General features: G+C 43.4%; 1 protein-coding gene across 1 annotated transcript in view; it reads right to left on the reverse strand.

Moving 5' to 3' along the window:
- cnih3 (cornichon family AMPA receptor auxiliary protein 3) overlaps window positions 1-12,936 on the reverse strand; it is a gene marked incomplete at its 3' end in the record, with an annotated part of 89,932 nt that extends 76,996 nt beyond the window's left edge. The window contains exon 1 of the mRNA XM_041188584.1: window positions 12,856-12,936. Within this exon, the coding sequence (XP_041044518.1) occupies window positions 12,856-12,936 (81 nt within the window). The remainder of the gene's footprint in view (window positions 1-12,855) is intronic.
- Between the last annotated feature and the right edge of the window lie 10,974 nt (window positions 12,937-23,910).

Genomic DNA, 23,910 nt, shown 5'->3' on the forward strand with positions numbered 1-23,910 from the left:
GCCCCACACCCAATTTCTCCCCCCAGCTCAGCCTCTTAGACCTTCCGACAGAACCACTCCAACACCACCCCCCACAAAAATACAATCTTCTTCCCCATCCTCCTAGTCACCCCTTCTGACAGCACACCCGATTCCCCAATAATACTGCAGACCATGCCATCTTCTCCTGACCTCCAAGGCCCCCACACCCTGACCACCCACCTCCCACAATTTTGTCCAAGCCCAGCCTTCACCCAAATCATAAACGCGATAGAGCCAACAATGCTGCAGACCCCTGTGGTCACACCTAAAGATTGACACATGACTGATGAGGTCCAAGGCCCAAAATCTCAGGTTCCTTGGACCTCCTCATTTAAGCCCAGGCAGGTAACTCTCTGCGGGTGAGAGTCCAAAACCAGACACGGAAAATTTCTAGGTCAAGAGCCTGGATGGCAAATTTGTTTTAGGCAGTGAACCTCCTTTAACATGACAACATTTAACAGTGTCTGCTTGGCTCTTGCTGCAACATGAGACAGAGGGAGAAATGGGAATTTTTTAAAAATTATTATTTATTGGATGTGGGCACACTGGCTAGGCTAGCATTTATTTCCCCATCCCCACAGATCCTGAGTTACATATAGGCCAAACCAGGTAAGCAGATTCCCTTCCCTAAAGAGCATTAGTGAACCCGATGGGTTTTTGCAACAATGGTTTCATGGTTATCATGAGACTTTTTTTTTATTAAATTCAAATTCCACCTCTGCCATGTTCAGATTCAAACCCAGGTCCCCAGAGCATTACCCTGGGTTACTCATCCAGCAACAATATCACTACACCATCACCTCTCCCTTGAAATCAGAGATGGGAAATTTGAATCACATCTACATTTCACTTTGTCACATCCATTCCCCATATCTTTACTTATAGTGACTTAGAGTCCATTACTTGGGGTCTATTTATGGAAGCATTTAGGAACAACAGTAAATCATTCAGCCCTCAAACCTGCTCCATCATTCAATTAGGTCATGGCTGACCATCTCAATTTTGTTCACCCACCTTTGCTCCCTCGTTTGTGGGGTCTTACAAATTGGCTGCTGTGTTTCCTATACTTCAAGTACTACAGAAACAACTAATAGTTACAGCACAAAAGGAGGCCATTCAGCACATCAAATCCATGCTGGCTCTCTGCAAGAGCAACTCTGTTAAACCCACTCCCCCATCCTTTCCCTGCAGTCCTGCAATTTTTTCCCTACAGATGCTTATCCAATTCCTTTTTGAAAGCCATGATTGAATCTGCCTCCATCACATTCTTGAAATCCTAACCACTTGCTGTGTCAAAATGTTTTTACCCATGTTGTTGTTGATTCTTTTGCCAATCACCTAGAATCTCTGTCCTCCGGTTCTTGACCCTTCTGCCAATGACTACAATTTCTCTCCATCTATCTGGCCGCTCTTGATTTTGAATATCTCTAGTAAACCTCCCCTCAACCATCTCCAAGGAGACCAAACCCCACTTCTATCATGTAACTGAAGTCCATCATCCCTGGAATCATGCTCGTGAATCTTTTCTACACCCTCTAAAGCCTTCACGTCCTCCCTAAAGTGTGGAGTCCAAAACTGGACATAATATTACAGTTGTGGCTGAACTAATGTTTTATGAACGTACATCATAACTTCCCCACTTTTGTATTCTATGCCTCTATTTATAAAGCCCAGGAGCCCATATAGCTTATTAACCACTTTCCCAATCTGTCCTGCCATAGTCAGTAAGAGGCATGCAGTGAGTGGAGACTTTGGCCTGAGTGAGACAGGGACTGAGTGAGTATATTTGGGAATTTGGTTCAAAGTGGGAATTTGGTGCATAAGGAGAAAGACATGAAGCAGATAAGGTTTACTGCAAGAAATAGAGTGCTGGGAATTGGGTAATTAAGGGAGTTAGGGAAGAAGGGAAAAGAGGTGCTCTTTTGCTTTCTAACTTTCTCAGTCTTCAGCAAGTGGCCGTACTCTGCAACAGGAGAAGAAGCTAGTTACTTGGTGAGTACCTGGTAAGTGACTAGGGTTTATTCTATTCCTAAGATTCAAAGTAGTCTAGCAACTGGTGGTAAGCAAACATTAAGCTTATTTACAATATGCTCAGCAGCAACTACACGTGTGCTTTCAACTCCAACTTTATCCCTAAACTGTCTGCTGAGGTAGCCCACACTACTCTCCTATTGGTTACTACAGATCAAGTGATCTTTCCTAACAAGTATTATTCTTACAGGTACATTACAAACTAAATAAAACCATAATTACTACAGTCCCCTTGTTCAAGACTCCCCATCCAGAAGAAACATCTCATCCAAATTCATCCTGTCACGCCCTGTAAGAATTTTGTAAGTTTCAATGAGGTCACTCCTCATTCTTCGAAATTCTAGAGAATACAGACAGAGTTTCCCCAATCTCTCCTCATAAAGCAATCCCATCATCCCGGGGATTAATCTCGTGAACTTCCGTTGCACTCCCTCAGTGACAAGTATGTCCTTCCTTAGATAAGGAGACCAAAACTGTGCATAATACTCCAGGTGAGCTCTCACCAAGGCTCTATGTAACTGCAGCAACTCTCGTTTACTCCTGTACTCAAATCCCCTCGTGATGAAGGCCAACAACCCATTTGTCTTCCTAGTTGCTTGCTGCACCTGCGTGCTAACTTTTCATGACTCATGAACAAGGGCACCCATGTCTCTTTGGACACCCGCACTTCCCAACCTCTCATCATTCAGGTAATATTCTGTCTTTGTTTTTTTCTGCCAAAGCGAATAACTTTAGATTTATTCACATCATCCAAAGCGAATAACTTTAGATTTGTTCACATTGTATTCCATCTGCCATGTTCTAACCCACTCACTCAGCCTGTCCAAGTCCTCTTGAAGCCTCCTTGCATCCTCCTCACAACTTACCTTCTCACCCAGTTTGGTGTCATCAGCAAATTCGGAAATATTACAATTGGTCCTCACATCCAAATCATTTATATAGATTCTGAACAGCTGTAGACCTAGCACTGACCCTTGCAGTACCCCACTACTAACAGCCTGCCATCCTGAATATGACCCATTTATTCCTACTCTCTGTTTTCTGACTATTAACCAATTCTCAATCCATACTAGTATATTTCATCCAATCTCGTATGCTCTAATTTTATTTACTAACCTCTTGTGTGGGACCTTATCAAAAATCTTCTGAAAATCCAAATAGACCACATCCACTGGTTCTCCTTTATCTATACTGCAATTAACATCCCCAAAAAACTTCAACAAGTTTGTCTAACATGATTTCTCTTTCATCAATCCTATTTTATCATCTTTTGTAAATGTCCAGGTTTTTCCCCCTACCACTGAGGTCTGTAGTTCTCCATTCTCCATCTTCCCCCCTTCTTCAATAGTGGGGTTATATTTGCAACTTTCCAGTCCTCAAGAAGCTTTCCAAAATCTATCGAATTTTGTAAGATAACCACCAATGCATCCATCATCTCCCTAGCCACTTCCTTCAACTCTCTGGGATGAAGCTCATCTGGTCCAGGGGATTAATCAACATTTAACCCAGTTAACTTTTCAAGTACTACTTCTTTACTAATACTAAATTTCTTTTAGTTTCTCAGTTTCCCAAGTCCCTTGGTTGCTTAGTATTTCTGGGGGATTTTCTGTATCTTCTTCCGTGAAGACAGACACAAAATAACTGTTAAGTTTCTCTACCATTTTCCTATTCTCCACTTAAACTTCTCCTGTCCCCACACTTGACCTAGCTAATCTTTTCCTTTTCACATACGTCAAGAAGCTTTTGCAGTCCGCCTTTATGTTCCTTGCTAGTTTGCATTCATATTTTCTTTTCCCTGTCTTAATCAGTTTCTTGGTCCTCCTTTGCTGGGGTCTAAATTGCCTCAAATCCTCAGACTTACCACTTTTTCTGGCATCCTTAAAAGCCACTTCCTTAGATTTAACACAATCTAACTACGGTTCATTTACCCATTGAGTGTTGGTGCCTTAGAGGAATGTATATCTGTTGTAAATACGAGCCATTATCTGTCTAACATCAAATCTTTTAGTGCATTTTCCCAATCAACCATAGCCAACTTGCCCCTCATACCTTCATAATTTCCTTTCTTCAGATTTAAGACACTAGCTTCAGAATGAATTATATCACATTCAAATTTAATGCAAAATTCCATCATATTATACAGTCATTATTTCCCAAAGACTTCTTTATAGCAAGATTATTAATTAGCCCTTTCTCATTACACAACACTAAATCCAAAATAACCTGATCCCTAGTTGGCTCCTCAATGTACAGCTCCAGAAACCCATCTCGCACACACTCCAACCTCTAGAGCATTAGCTGATTTGGTTCACCAAGTCTACATGTAAATTGAAGTCGTCCATTATTAATGTATTACCCTCATTACATGCATCTTTAATTTCCTGATTTATACCATGCCCAACATTACCACTGCAGTTTGGTGACCTATAAACAACTCCCACCAATGTTTGCTGCCCCTTGCAGTCTCTTATACATCTTGATCCTTCAATTTTTTTTTATTCATTCAAGGATGTGGGCTTCACTGGCTGGGCCAGCATTTGTTGCCCATCCCTAGTTGCCCTTGAGAAGGTGGTGGTGAGCTGCCTTCTTCAACCGCTGCAGTCCATGTGGTGTAGGTACACCCACAGTGCTGTTAGGAAGGGAGTTCCAGGATTTTGACCCAACGACAGTGAAGGAACGGCGATATATTTCCAAGTCAGGATAGTTGAATGACTTGGAGGGGAACTTCCAGGTGGTGGTGTTCTCATCTATCTGCTGCCCTTGTCCTTCTAGATGGTAGCGGTTGTGGTGAAAGGTGCTGTCGAAGCAGCCTTGGAGAATTTCTGCAGTGCATCTTGTATCAGTGCTGCTACTGTGTGTCAGTGGTGGAGGGAGTGAATGTTTGTGGATGTGGTGAAATCAAGTGGGCTGCTTTGTCCTGAATAGTGACGAGCTTCTTGAGTTTTGTGGGAGCTGCACTCATCCAGGCAAGTGGAGAGTACTCCATCATGCTCCTTACTTGTGCAACCAACCATCTAAGATCTTCTCTTACTCATGTATTGATCTTGTCCCTTATTAAGAGTGCTACCCAACCACCTTTTTGTTTTTGCTTATCCCTCCTAAATGCCAAATGTCCCTGGATATTCAGTTCCCAATCTTCTCACCCTGTAGCCACATCTTCCTAATGACAATTAATATACCCATTTATCTCAACTTGTGCATTCAAATCATCAACCTTTTTGTGAATGCTCTGTGCATTCATATTTAATTCTGCTTTTTTAACATTATGGGGGGATGTGAGGAAAACTTTTTTACCCAGAGGGTGGTGAGGGTCTGGAATGTGCTGCCTGGGAGGGTGATGGAGGCGGGTTGCCTCTCATCCTTTAAAAAGTACCTGGATGAGCACTTGGCACCTCATAACATTCAAGGCTATGGGCCAAGTGCTGGTAAATGGGATTAGGTAGGTAGGTCAGGTGTTTCTCAAGTGTCGGTGAAGACACGATGGGCCGAAGGGCCTCTTCTGCGTTCTGTGATTATTCTCTATTCTGATCCTTTTTGATATTAGCCTATGCTTTGCCTGTCGTCTATTTTTGCTTTCTACTTTTCTACTTCCTTTTACCAACTTTGCTTCCCTCAAGCCTGAGCTCACTCTCAGATTCCCATCCCCCTGCCAATCTAGTTTAAACCCCTCCCCAAGATCACTAGTGAATCGCCCTGCGAGGATGTTGGTCCTGGTTCTGCTCCATCTTGTACAGGTCCCACCATTCCAATGCCTCAGAAATACAGCCCTCCCTCCTACACCAGCTCTTCAGCTAGATTGTGGTTGTATACAATTCTGCTGCTGGTGACCCACAGCACCTCATGATTGCCTAAGTCTCAATTTGATAGATCTGTTTGAAATCTATCCATTTAGCACAATAGTAGTGCCACACTGAGTGTGAAAACGGGACATCATCATCCCAAGGACTGTGCTGTGGTCACTCCTACCTGTACTGTCATGGATAGATGCATCTGTTCCAGGTAGATTGGTCAGACAAGGTCCAGTAGGGTTTTCCTTCTTGTTGGTTGCTGTACCACATGCTGCAGGCCCAGTCTAGCAGCTATGTCCTTCAGGACTCGGCCAGCTCAGTCAGTAGTGGAGATACCTAACCACTTTTGGTGATGGACTTTGAAGTTCCCCCACACATTCTGCCCCCTTGCCACCATCAGTGCTTCTTCCCTGTGTTATTGAACATGGAGGAGTACTGATTCACCAGCTGAGGAGGGCAGTCCGTGATAATCAGCAGCAGATTTCCTTGCCTATGCTTGACCTGATGACATGAGAGTTCATGGGGTCCGGAAACAATGTTGAGGATTCCCAGGGCAATTCCCTCCCAATTGCATACCACTGATGGGTCTGTCCTGCCAGTGGGACAGGATATACCCGAGGAATGGTTGTCAAGTGGATCCACCTTGGTTGAAGTTAAAACCAAGACACAGCAGCTTTCTTTGATGGAGAGAGTTTATTGACTTAGTTCATAGTCAACGCTACTCCAATCCACCAATGTCACTCTTTTAAAACACAAAAAATGAATAAAATAATCTTATTAACATGGAAGACAGCCCCTTAAAGGGACAATATAACAAAAGTTTTAATGGAAACTTAAACTAAATCAAAATGTCGTTCTGGGGGCTAATGATGCACTCCAGCCCCTGTGGTGCCCACCGCTTATGGAAGGCCTCAAGCATGCCAGCTGAGACCAGATGCTACTTCTCCAGGGACACCTGGCCGTGAACATAGCCACAGAAGAGGGGCAGACAGTCAGGCTGGACGACCCCCTCAACCGCCCACTGCCTGGATATGTTAATGGCCACCCAGGCTTACAGTGAGGTCCTCCTCCCTGCCCACCTGTGAGGCCAAAGATCAGGAGCGTGGGGCTGAAGTGCAGCCAGAACTTGAGGGGCAGACACTTCAAAAAACCTAAAAAGGAACAGCAACTTTATGCATGGAACATGGTTTCCTCAAGGCCACAGAAAATACAGACGGCCTGGGAGTCTGTGAACCATCACGGAGTCTGTTAACCTACAGCTCTATGGGACTGCTGTGTGCAACACTCCCTGCGCCAGATCCCAGATGGAAAATGGGATGACTCCCACGTGGGAAAGATCTCCACTTGGGACCCACGCCACTGTCGGACATCAAGATGGAATGCCAAGGCGTGTCCGGACAATTGATGAGGGCAAAGACTGTACAGGAAACCCCTCGGTGCCCTTTCACATGGCTGAAAGAAAAGGCAAGGAGGCAATTTCCACAAGACAGCTCAAATTGAGATGTTGCGGCTCCTGAGGGAGGTGTCAGGGTTTGGGGCCATTGTGAATTGCCATCCGAATACGGTCAGCTCAGACGGGAGTTCACAGAACTCTTGAGCTGAATCGACTCCATGGGTGCAGTTGGGGCTGAGCACCAAGATTTTGAGGTTGTGAGTGGCGCTGGTCGTTGCCTACTGCACAATGCATCAGTTCATGCGATGTCATCCAGCCTGCTCCTCTGCCATCCAACACGTCCCTGACTCTGGTCACCCCAGCGGCCCAAGCCCTTCGCTCTGCCAGCTACACAAATCCATATTGGTGGAGGTACGGATTCCTGAGTAGTGGCTCTCAGATGGTAGCCGCTACTCCTGATGGGAGAGAGCTCAGCCATGAAGAGACCTTGTTCTAGACTTTGATCACGTCCTTGTAAAAGACAGGCAACTCCTTCAAAGAGGCACTGAGACCCCTCAGGCCTATAAAGAGAGGCTGCAGGTCATAGTTAAGGCCATGGTGGAAAAAAACATATGTCACCAGGGTACGCCATCGATTTGGGGGCTTAACGTAAATGGATTGCTGCAGGGTCTAGAGACGGAAGGTCACCACTTGGGCGCGAAGACACACCAGCGCCTGATCGCCCGCCTCAAGTGGGAGATACAGTACTTCAGCAATGACCCAATGCATCCTTTAGTCCCAGAAGATATTGATAAGCTTCTTCTGTATTTTTGTGAAAACTCCAGGGGAGGGGTCCAAGTGACCAACCGATACCACAGCTGACTTGGAAATATATCGCCCACTGTCGCAGGGTCAAAATGCTGCAACTCCCATCCTAACAGCACTGTGGGTGTACCTACACCACCTGGGCTGCCACATGGTTCAGGTGGTGGTGTTGTGGTATTGTCACTGGACTGGTATTCCAGAGACCCAGGGTAATGCTCTGGGGACCTGGGTTTGAATCCCATCATAGCAGATGGTGAACTTTGAATTCAATAAAAACCTGGAATTAAAAGTCTGATGATGACCATGAAACCATTGCAGATTGTTGTAAAAACCCATCTGGTTCACTAATGTGCTTTAGGGAAGGAAATCTGCCATCCTTACCTATTCTGGCCTACATGTGACTCCAGACCCACAGCAATGTGGTTAGCTCTTCAAAAGCTCTCTGAACAAGGGCAATTAGGGATTGGCGACTGAGATTTGTTTGCAAAGAGTCCCTTGGGGAATAAGGGGCAACTCAGTGGGGGGTACAAGTCCATAGCCTCGCTGGCAATGGGTTTCCACATTGTCCCCAGCGCCCACCACAGAGCCACAGTCCTCCTCCAGACAGCTGCCATCCGAGTCCGAACTCTCCACCACATTGAGTTTGGTGGACGGCACAACCCACCAGCCAATCCCATTTCCATCCCAATCCCACCCCCTGGATCAATGGCAGAAGGGTGGCCTCTGGGCTCCTCAGGGGATCTGGGCCGGGGGAAGGCAGCAGCAACAGGAACAGGAACGGAAACCGGCAGCAGCAGCTGTATCATGGACAATGACAGATGCTGCAGCAGCCAGCAATTCTCTCCTCCTCCTTCACAAGCAGGCAGAATACGCAGCAGTTTTCTTTCTTTGCTGGAGAGAATTTATTGACTGAGTTCACAGTCAACACTACTGCAAACCCACCAATGCCCCACCTATCTCCATATGTTATTTTGATTTAATCAATTAAGACAAATTAAAACAAATCAAAAAAATTAACAAAACGAGCGGGGGGGCATCATACTTTAAAGGGACACTGTAACTAAAACTAAATTACCAAAGGAAACTTAGCAAAATATCATTCCCGGGGGTGATGATGCACCCCAGAACCCACAGTGCACACCGGTCATGGAAGGACTTCCAGCATCCTGGACACAGCATGCACCCTCTCTAGGGACTATCCCCATTTATATTCTTTTGAGCATAACAAGTGAACAAAAGGGGACCAAATTAACAAAGGGTCAAATAAACTAATAAAAGTGGGTAAACCCCTGAAGGGGCACTGTAACTAAAGAGCAAAACCACAAAGGAAATGTACAAAAATTCAAGTTAAAATGTGATTGCCAGGGTCAATAAAGCACCCAGCCCCTGTGGTGCCCACCGATCACAGAAGGCTTTCAGCATGCCGGTGGACACCACACAGCTCCTTTTCAGCTACTGTCCCCATTCTTATTCTTTCAAATGAACAAATTAACACATTTTTAAAATTAACAAAACACATGGGGGTGATAGTCCCTGAAAGGGACACTAACTAAAATCAAATATCAAAGGAAACTTAGCAAACCAAAACGTTATTCCCAAGGGTGATGATGCACCCCAGGCCCCGTGGGTGGACATCACATGCACCCTCTCCAGGGACTATCCCCATTTTGAAGTATAGCCAATAGTACAAAAGAACAAATAGAACAAATTAACAAATTAACTCAGGGACAAATCAACAAATTAAAGGGGCAGCCGCTTAAAGAGTTACTGGCACAAAAGACAAAAATCACAAAGGAAACTTACAGAAATCAAACTAAAATGTGATTGTTGGGGTCGGTAATGCACCCCAGCCCCCACAGTATCCACTAATCTTGGAAGGCCTCCAGCGTGCCAGTGGACACGGCATTTCCCTTTTCCAAGGATTATCCCCATTTATGCTATCCCCCAAATTATGGGGGCAAATTAACAAAAGGTAAATGAACAAATTAAAGGGAAACTACAACAAAAGAAAAAAATCACAAAGGAAACTTACAAAAGTCAAATCAAAGCATGATTTGGGAGATCAATGGTGCACCCCAGTCTCCCCACAGTGTCCACCACATGCTCCGTCTCCAGGGACTATCCCCATTTATAGGTGTACAAATACCCATCATCTGTCTAACAATATAATTGCCATTAAACCTCAACAATGTGATTGCTATTAAACACTAACAATGTAATTAATAAGACATTGACAATGGTGATGGTCTTGTCATGGACATTGGCTGTAATGTATGATACATCAGTTGTTAGGGTAGAATAGAAAAAGCTTTACATTGCACCTCAAACCGTATTGATACGCTTGATCTGGGAGTGTGGCATGTTGGCAATCAAGAGAAATTCCCTGTGCTGCTGTCTCTATCATTTGACAATTTCTCCATTCTCACCACCACCCCCCAAAAAAGCATAGATGAGGTCAGCTTCACATTCAAACCAGGTGTGAATGGATTTTAATCCTACTTTTACCTTGTGCTCTGATTGCCTCAACAGAGTTGAACAACTTCTCATAAATGGGACGGGAAAGAAGGAGATGCTCTGATATTTCAGATATTTTATTTCAGTGGAGTGTGATATGAAGCAGCACAGAATGAATGTCACCAAATGCTTCAAAATCCCAAACCTCAGCATGATGCAATGTGACAAGTAAACCAACCAAACACTGGGATTCTTAGCATTGCTTTTCTCAGAAACAATTGATTACAAAGTCAAAAAAGATGGCACACTACATATATCTTTGGATATTGTGAATATATGAATATCAGGAATTACATGATATTTAAAAATAGAAAATGTATTCAGTGGAGTTATCCTAGTTATAAAATGTATTCAGTGGAATTATTCGATATATTAAATGTACCCTCTAGAATTATTCAATCTAAAATGTATACTGTGGAATTATTCGATCTAAAATGTATATTGTGGAATTATTCGATCTAGAATGTATATTGTGGAATTATTCGATCTAGAATGTATACTGTGGAATTATTCGATCTAAAATGTATACTGTGGAATTATTCGATCTAAAATGTATACTGTGGAATTATTCGATCTAAGATGTATACTGTGAAATTATTCGATCTAAAATGTATATTGTGGAATTATTCGATCTAAAATGTATATTGTGGAATTATTCGTTCTAGAATGTATACTGTGGAATTATTCTAGATAGGTTGATTCCTTGCAGTGTCACTTTGCTTAGACAGGGTTTACTGACACAAGATTGTTCTGATTGCTTCACCTTCCCACTGCACATTACCACACATCACCATTACCCAGCTAGAGATTGTACCCTCTATAGTCTTTCTCCCTCTTTCCCCTACTCTTCCTCTATCTTCCTCTTTCTCGTCTTTCTTTATTTTTGTCTCCAGCGTTTTCTCTTTCAGTTGATTTTTATTTCCATCTTGTTCTCTCAGGCTTTATAAGATACTCTCCTAGTTTTTTCCTTCTCACTATTTCCTTTGCTCCCTTCATCTCCCCAGTCTCAGTCTTAATCCCACTCAGCATTATGGATGTACCTACACCACATGGACTGCAGCTCACCATCACCATCTCAGGGGCAATTAGGGATGGGCAATAAACGCAACCTAGCCAGCGATGCCCATGTCCCATGAAGGGGTAAAGAAAATAAGGTTCTCGCCCATCTCTCCTAATTCTCATTCCAATTGTTTCTTTCCTGTTTCCCAGATTGTCTGTCACCAAGTTTCTCTCTCCTAATCTCTCATTCTTGACTTTCTTCTCCCTATTCTCCCTCATCCCCAATTTCTCCCAATCAGCTTCTCTCTCTTTAAGTCTCGCTTTTTATTTCTATCTCCATTCTCTGTCTCCCTTTCTCCTCCAGTAATTCCCTACCCTCAATCCTTGTCTCTATGTAGTCTCTCCCCTCTGGTCTCCTCTTTCTCAACAATAAGACCATCTATCTCTCTCTTTCTCCAGTCTGTCTCCCATCTCCCCATGTATTCCTCTCTCTAGACTCATATATTCTCACTCTCCCCCTCTACAATCTCTCTCTCTCTCTTTCCCCCATCCTGCCTCCCATCTCCCATCCCTGGTTTTTCTCTTTCTCTCTCTCTTCTCTCTGATCACATTCTGTCTCAACCCTCCCCCCCCCCCCAGTTTCTCTTCCCCCTCCAGTCTCTCTGTCCCCCGTCTATCTATCTCTCTCTTTTTCTTTCCCCCTCAACAGTATTCCAATCTCCCCAGTCTCCCTCTCGCCTCAACTCTCTGTCCCTCTCTCCCTCTGTCTCTTGACAGTCTCTGTTCCCCAAGCCCTCTCTCTCTGCAGTCTCTCCGTTTCTCTCTCCCTCTAACTCTTTCGCTGCCTATATCTCTCTCGCAATCTTTCTTCCCCCTTCCCCCCATCTCTCTTCACGGTGTCTCTCTACCCATCTCTCTCTCTCTCTCTCCTTCTGTCCCACTCCTTGCCTCTCCTGAAATCTTTATCTCCCCAGTCCTCCTATCTCCATCCCAGACACACTCTCTCCCAAGGTCCTCTCCCCAGTTCTCTCCCCCGACTCTTTCCTCACATTCTCCCCAGACACACACTCTCTCCCGTCTCTCTCCCACAGGTCCCTCTCTCCCATCCTCGTGCTTCTTTCTCCATTGCTCTCTCAGCATCTCTCTCTCTCTCCCTCAGTCTCTGGCCCCAGTGTCTCCCTGACCCTTTCTCTCTCTCCCCAGGGTCTCTCTCCGCGTCTCTTTATCCTTCTCTCTCTCTCTCTCTCCCCACCCCGTCTCTTTCTCCCCAAGTCTCTCCAGTTCTACCACAGCGGGCTTACTTACGTTCCAGATAGCGAAGAAAATGAGAGAAGAACAGAGGACCAGGGAAAGCATGTAACAGAAGGCAGCGAATGTAAACGCCATAATTTCCCACAATCCTGGCGACTTGCTCCCAAATTTCCGCAATTCCCATCGAATCCGAGTCCGATTCCAACAGCAGCCAGCAAATCCAACCGCGAAAATAACGTCAGTTCAAAGAATCCCCAAGCAATCAGAGCCAATGGGGTCTCCGGCAGCCAAACATCGCAGCTTTAATTACCTCTGGGAACTTTCCCGGAATTCCCCCTCTATCTCCCCACCTCCCGACACCCTCCAATCCTGCCTCCTTTACATAGTTTCAAAAACATTCACTTCAACACTCGTCAGTTCCAGGTTTCATCCCTTCACAGACTGGGCGCAGTAAAATCCTTTTCGTGGGCACAATTTGGGAGTTGGTCAATCTGGATTGTTCCTGGGCAGCCTTTACCCCAGGCAAATAATTAAAACCCGAAATTCGGACACCTTCGGTTCCGGAGAGCCGAGCCAGACGGGAACAGAGAGAATTCGCTACTATGTCCATCCCATCCTGAGCTGCTACTCCCGGTCACATTACTGTCTCCGCCCGCCTCTCTCAACAATTGTCAACTCATTGGCTGCAAGCGCAGGAAAAACAGACAACGTTAAACGACAAAGAAACGAAGGATTGGTACCACGGAGAGGGGAGAAGCGAGTGATCAGCACATACAAATCTGCCACAGGGATAGAACACGCCTCAAACGGACCACTGGTACAACCCTAACCAAACTATAGCCACCATCACGACAGCTTAAACACCAACTATATCTACCACAGTGACAACCCAAACACCAACTATATCTACCACAGTGACAACCCAAACACCAACTATATCTACCACAGTGACAACCCAAACACGAACTATATCTACCACAGTGACAGCCCAAACACCAACTATATCTACCACAGTGACAACCCAAACACCAACTATATCTACCACAGTGACAACCCAAACACCAACTATATGTACCACAGTGATAACCCAAACACCAACTATATCTACCACAGTGACAACCCAAACACCAACTATATCTACCACAGTGACAACCCAAACACCAACTATATCTACCACAGTGACAACCCAAACACCAACTATATCTAACACAGTGACAATCCAAACACCAACTATATCTATCCCAGTGACAACCCAAACACCAACTATATCTATCACAGTGACAATCCAAACACCAACTATATCTACCACAGTGACAATCCAAACACCAACTATATCTATATAAAAACAAAAAAACTGCGGATGCTGGAAATCCAAAATAAAAACAGAATTACCTGGAAAAACTCAGCAGGTCTGGCAGCATCAGCGGAGAAGAAAAGAGTTGACGTTTCGAGTCCTCATGACCCTTCGACAGAACTTGAGTTCGAGTCCAAGAAAGAGTTGAAATATAAGCTGGTTTAAGGTGTGTGTGTGGGGGGGCGGAGAGATAGAGAGAGAGAGAGGTGGGGGGGGTGTGGTTGTAGGGACAAACAAGCAGTGATAGAAGCAGATCATCAAAAGATGTCAACGACAATAGTACAATAGAACACATAGGTGTTAAAGTTAAAGTTGGTGATATTATCTAAACGAATATCTATCCCAGTGACAACCCAAACACCAACTATATCTACCACAGTGACAACCCAAACACCAACTATATCTACCACAGTGACAACCCAAACGCCAACTATATCTACCACAGTGACAACCCAAACACCAACTATATCTACAACAGTGACAACCCAAACCCCAGCTATGTCTACCACAGTGACAACCCAAACACCAACTATATCTACCACAGTTACAACCCAAACGCCAACTATATCTACCACAGTGACAACCCAAACGCCAACTATATCTACCACAGTGACAACCCAAACACCAACTATATCTATCACAGTGACAAACCAAACAACTGTATATACCACAGTGACAACCCAAACACCAACTATATCTACCACAGTGACAACCGAAACACCAACTATATCTACCACAGTGACAACCCAAACACCAACTATATGTACCACAGTGACAACCCAAACACCAGCTATATCTACCACAGTGACAACCCAAACACCAACTATATCTACCACAGTGACAGCCCAAACACCAACTATATCTACCACAGTGACAACCCAAACACCAACTATATCTATCACAGTGACAACCCAAACACCAACTATATCTACCACAGTGACAACCCAAACACCAACTATATCTACCACAGTGACAACCCAAACACCAACTAAATCTACCACAGTGACAACCCAAACACCAACTATATCTACCACAGTGACAGCCCAAACACCAACTATATCTACCACAGTGATAACCCAAACACCAACTATGTCTCCCATAATGACAATCCAAACACCAACTATATCTACCATAAGGACAGCCCAAACATCAACCATATCTACCACAGTGACAACGCAAACACCAACATAAACCCTCAGACCCTTCTGTTCCTGCACATTTTCAGAACTATGCCATTATGTATATATTACCTCTCCCTATCCCTTGTGTCAAAATGTTTCACCTCACACTTCTACTTATTAAATTCTGTTTGTCACTTGTACATATGAACATACAAACAAGGAGCAGGAATAGGCCATTCAGCACTTCAAGCCTGCTCCGCCATTCAGTGAAACCATGATTTTAACCTCCCACCTACCCTCACTAAGCTTTCACCCCCTTGTTAATCAAGAATCTATCCAACTCTGCCTTAAAAATATTCAAAGACTCTGCTTCCACTGCCTTTTGAGGACTCATGACCCTCTGAGAAAAAGGATTTCTCCTCATCTCTGTCTGAAATGGGTGACCCTTAATTTTAAACTGTGTCCCCTTGTTATAGATTCTCCCACAGGAGGAAACATCCTTGCCTTACCCATTCTGTCCAGACCCCCAAGGATCTTAAAGGTTTCGATTAAGTCACTTCTTACTCTTGTGAGAAATGGATGTTATTTTTATCTATTTTTTAGGAGTATTGTGTTATTTGTAAAGAAGGCTCTGTATGTGTGTGTGTGTCTGTGTGTGTGTGCCTGTGTTTGGGTATGATTTAATTAAGCTGGGCAGAGAGTAATAGGAGACAGGTTGTCTGGGCGGTTTAAAATATGAAAAGTATAGCGGTGTTAGGTTTGAAGTACAAAAGAATAGATTAGATCTAACATTTGCATTTTTAGATAAGTTGAATTTGTTTGAATATCAAAGGGAAGCCAGAGGTGTCAAGAAACATGATTGCATCTTACAGGAGTTCCATAGGCAAATAGAAGTGGAGATATTAGATTTTATTGACCCAAAAGAAAAAAAACAAGATGGAAACATGAAAGATCTTATGTTTTGGAAGGATTTGAGTTTCAAAGAGGTGTGAGCACAATGGAAGCTGAGATGAAAGTGGGAAAAAGGTATTTTAGAGTTACCATAGACAGCTTAATGGAGCTATTTGAGCTGAGATGGCTGGAACTGGAGCCAAGCTTTGTTGAGCTGGAGCTGGGTTGGAAACTGTGGCTCTGGGCTGGGAGAAGATGCAGGTTTGAATCAATCATCCAGTCAAGCCAGAAAATTCTTGGGCTGCAAAAAGTAGCTTTATTTTGAAGTTTAGGTTTCCACAGCAGAGTGGTCATGTGGTGCCTTTATTAAAGCTACAGCAGTCTACCTAATATTACTGGATTTCTATAGTTAAACATCTATCCATGAGTCTTGCTTGGAAGGTGCTTACTTGTGAGTCTGACAAAGTAGAGAGTCTTTTTGGGGGAATGTTTTGTAAGACTAATTTTTAACCATGCAACTGTAATCTTATGTGCTTAAGTGCTCTTTTATTCTTGTTAATAAAAATTTTATTTTTAATTTTTAAAATCCCAAAAGCATTATTGGATCGCTTGCTGCTGAGATCATAATGTCTTCATCTCATTTTCAGAATATAGGAAAAAGGGCCCGTAAGCCAAGTTTTCTTCTGGGATTTGGTTTGCGCAGCAGTTAACATTGGCTGTGGTCATAACAGTCTTCTAAACTCCAGTGGATAAAAGCCTATCCTGTTCAGCCTTTCTTCATAAGACAACCCGCTCATTCCTGATATTAGCCTAGTAGTCCCTTAAATAAGGATAGATGTAAATGCATTATAAGCAGTTCAGAGAAGGTTTACTAAGCTAAAAGTACTCCAGATGTGGTCTCAGCAGTGCCTTGTACAACTGAAGCATAACCTCCTTACTTTTGTATTCAATTTCCCCCTCAATAAACAATAACATTCTATTAGCTTTCCTAATTACTTTCTGTACCTGCATACTAGCCTTTTGTGATTCATACACTATGACACCCTGATCCATCTGAATCTCAGAGCCTGTAATCTCTCACCATTTAGATCATAAACTGCTTTATTAGTCTTCCTGCCAAAATGGACAATTTCACATTTGCCCACATTATAATCCATTTGCCAGGTCTTTGCCCACTCACTTAACCTATCTATGTCACTTTGCAGCCTTCTTACATCCTGTTCACAACTTACTTTCCTACCTATCTTTGTGTCGTCAGCAAATTTAGCAACAATTCCTTCGGTTCCTTCATCCAAGTCATTTATATAAATTGTAACAAGTTAAGGTCCCAGCACTGATCCCTGTGGCACACCACTCGTTACATCCCACCAATCAGAAAAAGACCCATTTATGCCAACTCTGTTTCCTGTTAGCCAGCCAATCTTCTATCCATGCCAATATGTTACCCCCTACACCATGAGCGTTTATTTTTCACAATAACCTTTGATATCTCACCTTATGAAATGCCTTCTGGAAATCTAAGTGCAGAACATCCCCTTTATCCACAGCACATGTGACTCCTTCAAAGAACTCCTGATTACCTTAAACTTTTCTAAGTGCCCTGCTATAATATCTTTACTAATAGCTTCTAACATTTTCCTTATGATAGATGTTAAGCTAACTGGCCTGTAGTTTCCTGCTTTCTGTCTCCCTCCCTTTTTGAATAAAGGTGTTATATTTGCTATTTTCCAATCTAATGGAACCTTCGCTGAATCTAGGGAATTTTGGAAAATTAAAACCAACTCATCAACAATTTCACTAGCCACTTCTTTCAAGACCCTAGGATGAAGTCCACCAAGACCCAGGGACTCGTCAGCCACAGCTCCAACAATTTGCTCAATACCACTTCTTTGGTGATTGTAATTTTCCTGACTTCCTCCTTTCCTTCCACTTCCTGATTTACAGCTATTTCTGGGATGTTACTTGTATCCTCTATATTGAAGACCGATGCAAAATAGCTGTTCAATTCATCTGCCATCTCCTTATTTTCCATTATTAATTCCCCAGATTCATTCTAAAGGACTAACACTCACTTTGTTAACTCTTTTCTTATTTAAATATCTATCGAAACCCTTATTATCCGTTTTTATATTCGCAGCTAGCTTTCTCTTGTACTCTAATTTTTCCCTCTAATTCATCTTTTTGTCATTCTTTGCTGTTTTTTATATTCTGTCCAATCTTCTGACGTGCCACCCATCTTTGCATAATTATATGCTTTTCCTTTAAGTTTGATACTGTCTTTAGATATTTTAGTTAACCACGGATGGCGGGTTCTTATTGAAAATTTTCTTTCTCAATGGAATGTATCAATTCTGTATATTCTGAAATATCCTTTTAAATTTCTGCCACTGCATGTCTATGGACCTAACCCTTAACCTCATTTGCCAATTCAGTCCAGCCTTTCTGCTAGCCTATCTGCTAGCCTATCCATGTCCTGCTGCAGTCAGTGGGTATCATCCTGCTTTCATGCTCTCATAATTGCCCTTACTTAAGTTTAAAATACTAGCCTTGGACCCACTCTTCTCTCCCTCAAACTGAATGTAAAATTAATCATATTATCCTAAAGGTATGTTCACTATGGGATTATCAATTGATCCCAACTTGTTGCACGGTACCAGGTCTAGTATAACCTGGTCTCTGGTTGCCTCCAGAATGAGTTGTTCCAAGAAACCTTCCCTAAAATATTCTATGAACTCTTCATCTAAGGTGCCTTTGCCCATCTGATTTTTCCAGTCTATCTGTAAATTAAAAGCCCCCATGATTATTGCTGTACCTTTCTGACAAGCTCCCATTATCTCTTCCTTTATACTCTGTCGTTCCATATAGTTACAGCTAGGGTGTCTGTACACTACTCCCAAAAGTGACTTTTTGCCTTTACCGTTTTTCATCACAATCCAAACTGCTTCTACATTGTAGTTTCCTGACCTTAGGTCATCCCTCTCTAATACCATCATTAATTAACAGAGCCACCCCTCCACCATTTCCCAGCTTCCTGTCCTTCCCAAATGTCACATACCCTTAAACATTCAGGGCCCAATCCATGTATGCTCATTCTGCTAGGCAATCCATGTCCTGTTGCAGTCGGTGGATATCATCCTCTCTCTTCCAAGTTTGGAATCATTGGCAAACTTTGACATTTTTCTCTGTATTCTAGTATCAGAGTCATTTATATAAGGTTCAGCACTGAACCTTGGGGAGCACCACTGTCAACCATCCTCCAGTTTGTAAAACAACTTTTTATCAAGTCACATTGTTTTCTATCCTCAAGCCAATTGTTTATCCAAGTTGATACCAGCCTTCTATTCCATGACTCTCACTTTTGTTAACCAGTCTTTCATTTTTTTTTATATTTAATTTTTTCAAGGAATGTGGGCATTGCTAGGCCAGTATTTGTTGCCCATGTCAATGTGGTTGACTCTTAAATGCCCTCTGAACATGGGCAGTTAGGGATGGGAATAAATGCTGAGCTAGATAGCGACGTCTGCATCCCATGAACAAATATTTTAAAAATTGCTCTTGAGATGGTGAACCACTGCAGTCCATGCCAGCTGTAGCTGTGTGAAACAAATTGACTAGGGCCACAGCTAGTTCTGGGGTACAAGTCTTCTGTACTATTGCTGGAAGGTTGTCAGAGCCCAGAGCCTTTGCAGTGCCTTCAACCGTTTCTTGATATCACGTGGAGTAATTTGAATTGGCCGAAGGCTGGCATTTGTGATGCTCAGGACCTCCAGAGGAGGACAAGATGGATCATCCACTTGGCACTTCTGGCTGAGAGTGGTTGCGAATGCTTCATCCTTGTCTACTGCACTGATGTGCTGGGCTCCCCCATCATTGAGGATGGGGATATTTGTGGAGCGTCTTCCTCCAGTGAGTTGTTTAGTTGTCCACCACCATTCATAACTGGATGTAGCAGGGCTGCAGAGCTTAGATCTGATCCGTTGCTTGTGGGATCACTTAATTCTGTCCATCACTTGCAGCTTATGCTTTTTGGCATGCAAATAGTCCTGTGTTGTAGCTTCACCAGGTTGACACCTCATTTTTAGATATGTCTGGTGCTGCTCCTGGCATGCCCTCCTGCACTCTTCATTGAACCCAAGTTGATCTCTTGGCTTGATGGTAATGGTAGAATGGGATATATGCCAGGCCATGGGGTTTCGGATTGTGCTTGAGTACAATTCTGCTGTTGTTGATGGCCCACAGCTTCTCATGGATGCCCAGCTTTATTGACTAGATCGGTTCTAAATCTATCACATTTAGTATGGGTGTATTGCCACACAACACAATGGAGGGTATTTGAAGGACTGAGCAGTGGTCACCCATACAAATACTGTCATCTGTCTGTAACAAGTACATTGGTGAGGACAAGTTCAAGCAGTTTTTTCCAATCAGTGTTAAACATGGAAGAGTACTGGTTCATCAGCTGAGGGGGGCATGGTAAGTGGTAATCAGCAGGAGGTTTCTTTGCCCAAGTTTGACCCAATACCATGAGGTTTCATGGGGTCTGATGTCAATGCTGTGGACCTGCTGGGCAACTCCCTCATTACTGCATACCACTGTGTCACCACCTCTGATGCATCTGTCCTGCTGGTGGCACAGGACATAGAGGAGGCGATGGCGTAATGGTATTGTCGCTGGACTAGTAATCCAGACACTCAAGGTAATGCTCTGGGGGACCCGGGTTCATATGGAATTTGAATTCAATAAAAATCTGGAATTAAGAGTCTAATGCTGACTATGAAACCATTGTCAATTGTTGTAAAAACTCACCTGGCTCACTAATGTCCTTTAGAGAAGGAAATCTGCCATCCTTACCTGGTCTGGCCTACATGTAACTACAGACACATAGCAATGTGGTTGGCTCTTAGATGGCCTCTGAACAAGGGCAATTAGGGATGGGCAATAAATGCTGGCCTAGCCAGCGACGCTCACATCCTGTGAATAAATGAATTTAACAAACCCAGGGATGGTGGTATCTGGGACATTGTCTATAAGGTATGATTTGGTGAGTATGACTGCGTTGCTGGATGAATCTGTGTGACAGCTCCCACAACTTTGTCATAAGAACCCAGATGTTTTAGGTTTACAAGAATGTTGCCAGGGTTAGAAAAGTGTAGCTACGAGGAGAGATTGGATAGGTTGGGGTTATTTTCCTTAGAACAAAGAAGGCTGAGAGGTGACTTGATTGAGGTGTACAAAATTATAAGGGAATAGATAGAGCGGGCAGGATAAAATTGTTTCCCTTGGTGGAGAATTCTAGAACCAGGGGATGTAGATTCAAGATAAGTGGTAGAAGGTGTCGGGGGGACATTAGGAAGAACTTTTTTATGCAAAGGGTAGTGGGTGTCTGGAATTCACTGCCCAAGTTGGTGGTAGAGGCAGAAACTCTAAACTTTTTCAAAAAGTACCCACCCATTAATTATTTACATGCCAGTAGAAGGTTTTTAGGTTCTCCTTTATGTTTGCTGCTATTCTATTCTCATATTCTCTCTTTGCCAGTCTCATTTTTCTCTTCACTTCCCCTCTCAACTTGTTGTATTTGGCCTGGTTCTTGCTTGAAAAATTCACTGGACATGCATCATACACCCTGTATTTCATCATAATCTCTATCTCCCTCATCATCCAAGGAATCCTAGCTTTGGTTTCCTGCCTTTCACTGTTGTTGGAATGTACCCCACCTGTACCAAAACATCTCCTCCTTAAAGATCACACATTGTTCCATTATGGGTTTTCTTGTCAGTCTTTCATTCCATTTTACCCTGCTTAGATTTCCTCTCAACCTATTGAACTTCCAGTCGAGAAGTTCTGCTTTAGATTGTTCCTTGCCCTTCTCCGTTTCTAATCTAAACCTTTTGATATGATGATCACTCTTACCCAAGCTTTCCCCCAAAAGACAGTTGGTCCATTTGATCCATCTCATTACCAGCACCAGATCCAGCAATGTCTCTTTCCTGGTTGAATTGAGAACATGCTGGTCAAGGAAGTTCTCTGAACACATTTCAAGAATTCTACCCCTTCCTTTATCTTTCACTCTAGCATTATCCCAATCAATATTTGTCTCCAGAGAGAGTCTTAAGCATATTTCCTTGACATTCAATGACATTTCCATCATCAATTCCTCTATAATTAACATCCTGTCGAGTTACAATTGATCAGAAACTGAATTGGGCCAGCCTTAGCCTCATGAATGCTGTATCTACTAAAGTAGGTCAGAGGCTGGATATTCTGTGCTTGTTAACTCAGTTCCTGACTCCCCAAATCTTCCTCATCATCTACAAAGAACAAGTCAGGAGTATGATGGACTATGCCCAACTTATCTGGATGTGTGCAGCTCCAAGAACACTCAGGAAGCTCCAGAAGTGAGGTGAGAGTGGCTGACCTTGGCATCAAGGCAGTATTTGACCAAGTGTGGCATCAAGGAGCCCTGGAAAAACTGGAGTCAATGGGAATCAGGGGAAAACTCTCCTCTGGTTGGAGACATACCTAGCACACAGGAAGATGGTTGTGGTTGTTGGAGGTCAGTCATCTTAGTTCCAGGCATTACTGCTGGAGTTCCTCAGGGTAGTGTCCTAGGCCCAACCATCTTCAAGTACTTTATCAATGACCTTCCTTCCATCATAAGGTCAGAAGTGGGGAGGTTCGCTGGTGATTGCACAATGTTCACCATTCGCGTCTCCTTCGATACTGAAGCAGTCTATGTCCAAATGCAGCAACTTGAACAATATCCAGGCTTGGGCAGACAAGTGGCAAGTAACATTCACGTCATGGCAGATGCAGTATAATGTGGGTAAGTGTGAAGTTATCCACTTCGTTAGGAAAAACAGAATGACAGTATTATTTAAATGGTGATAGCTTAGGAAATGTTGATGTATAAAGGGACCTGGATGTCCTTGTGCACCAGTCACTGAAAGCAAGCATGCAGGTTCAGCAAGCAGTTAAGAAGGCAAACAGTATGATCACCTTTAGTGACTGGAAATCAGTGTCCAGTGGTGTACCACAGGGATCAGCGTTGAGTCCCCTATTATTCATCATTTATATAAATGACATAGATGACTATGAGTGGGGTAGGATTATTAAGTTTGCAGATGACACAGAGATTGGCCAGGTGGTTAACAGTGAGGTTGAGTGTCTTGGGCTACAGGAAGGTATAGACAGGATGGTCAAATGGGCAGATAAGTGGCAGATGGGATCTAACCCTGGAAAGTGTGAGGTGATACACTGTGGAAGGAGTGATTTGACAAGGAATAATTCAAGGAGCGACCACAACATGGTACAGTTTAAGTATGTTATGGACAAAGAAATCGACAAGTTGCAAAAAAAGGTTTTGGATTGGGGGAGAGTGGATTTTAGTGAAATAAGACAGGATCTGGCCAAGGTAGACTGGGAACAGCTACTTGTGGGGAAATCAACAGAAGAGCAGTGGGGATGTTCAAAAAGGAAATGGGGAGGGTACAGGCTCAACATGTTCCGTCTAGGGTGATAGGAAGGAGTAACAAGCACAGAGAACCATGGATGACCAGATATTCAGGTTACGATGAGAAGGAAAAGAGAGGCTTTTAGCAGGTACAAGGGAAGCAAATCAGTGGAGGCATTTGTGGAGTACAGACAATGCAGGGTGGAGCTTAAGAAAGCAATTAGGAGAGCAAAGAGGGGATATGAAAAAGCTCTGGCTGGTAAAAGTAGGGAAAATCCCAAGATATTCTGTAA

The sequence above is a fragment of the Carcharodon carcharias genome, chromosome 5, assembly GCF_017639515.1.
Source record: "Carcharodon carcharias isolate sCarCar2 chromosome 5, sCarCar2.pri, whole genome shotgun sequence".
Lineage (NCBI taxonomy): Eukaryota > Metazoa > Chordata > Chondrichthyes > Lamniformes > Lamnidae > Carcharodon > Carcharodon carcharias.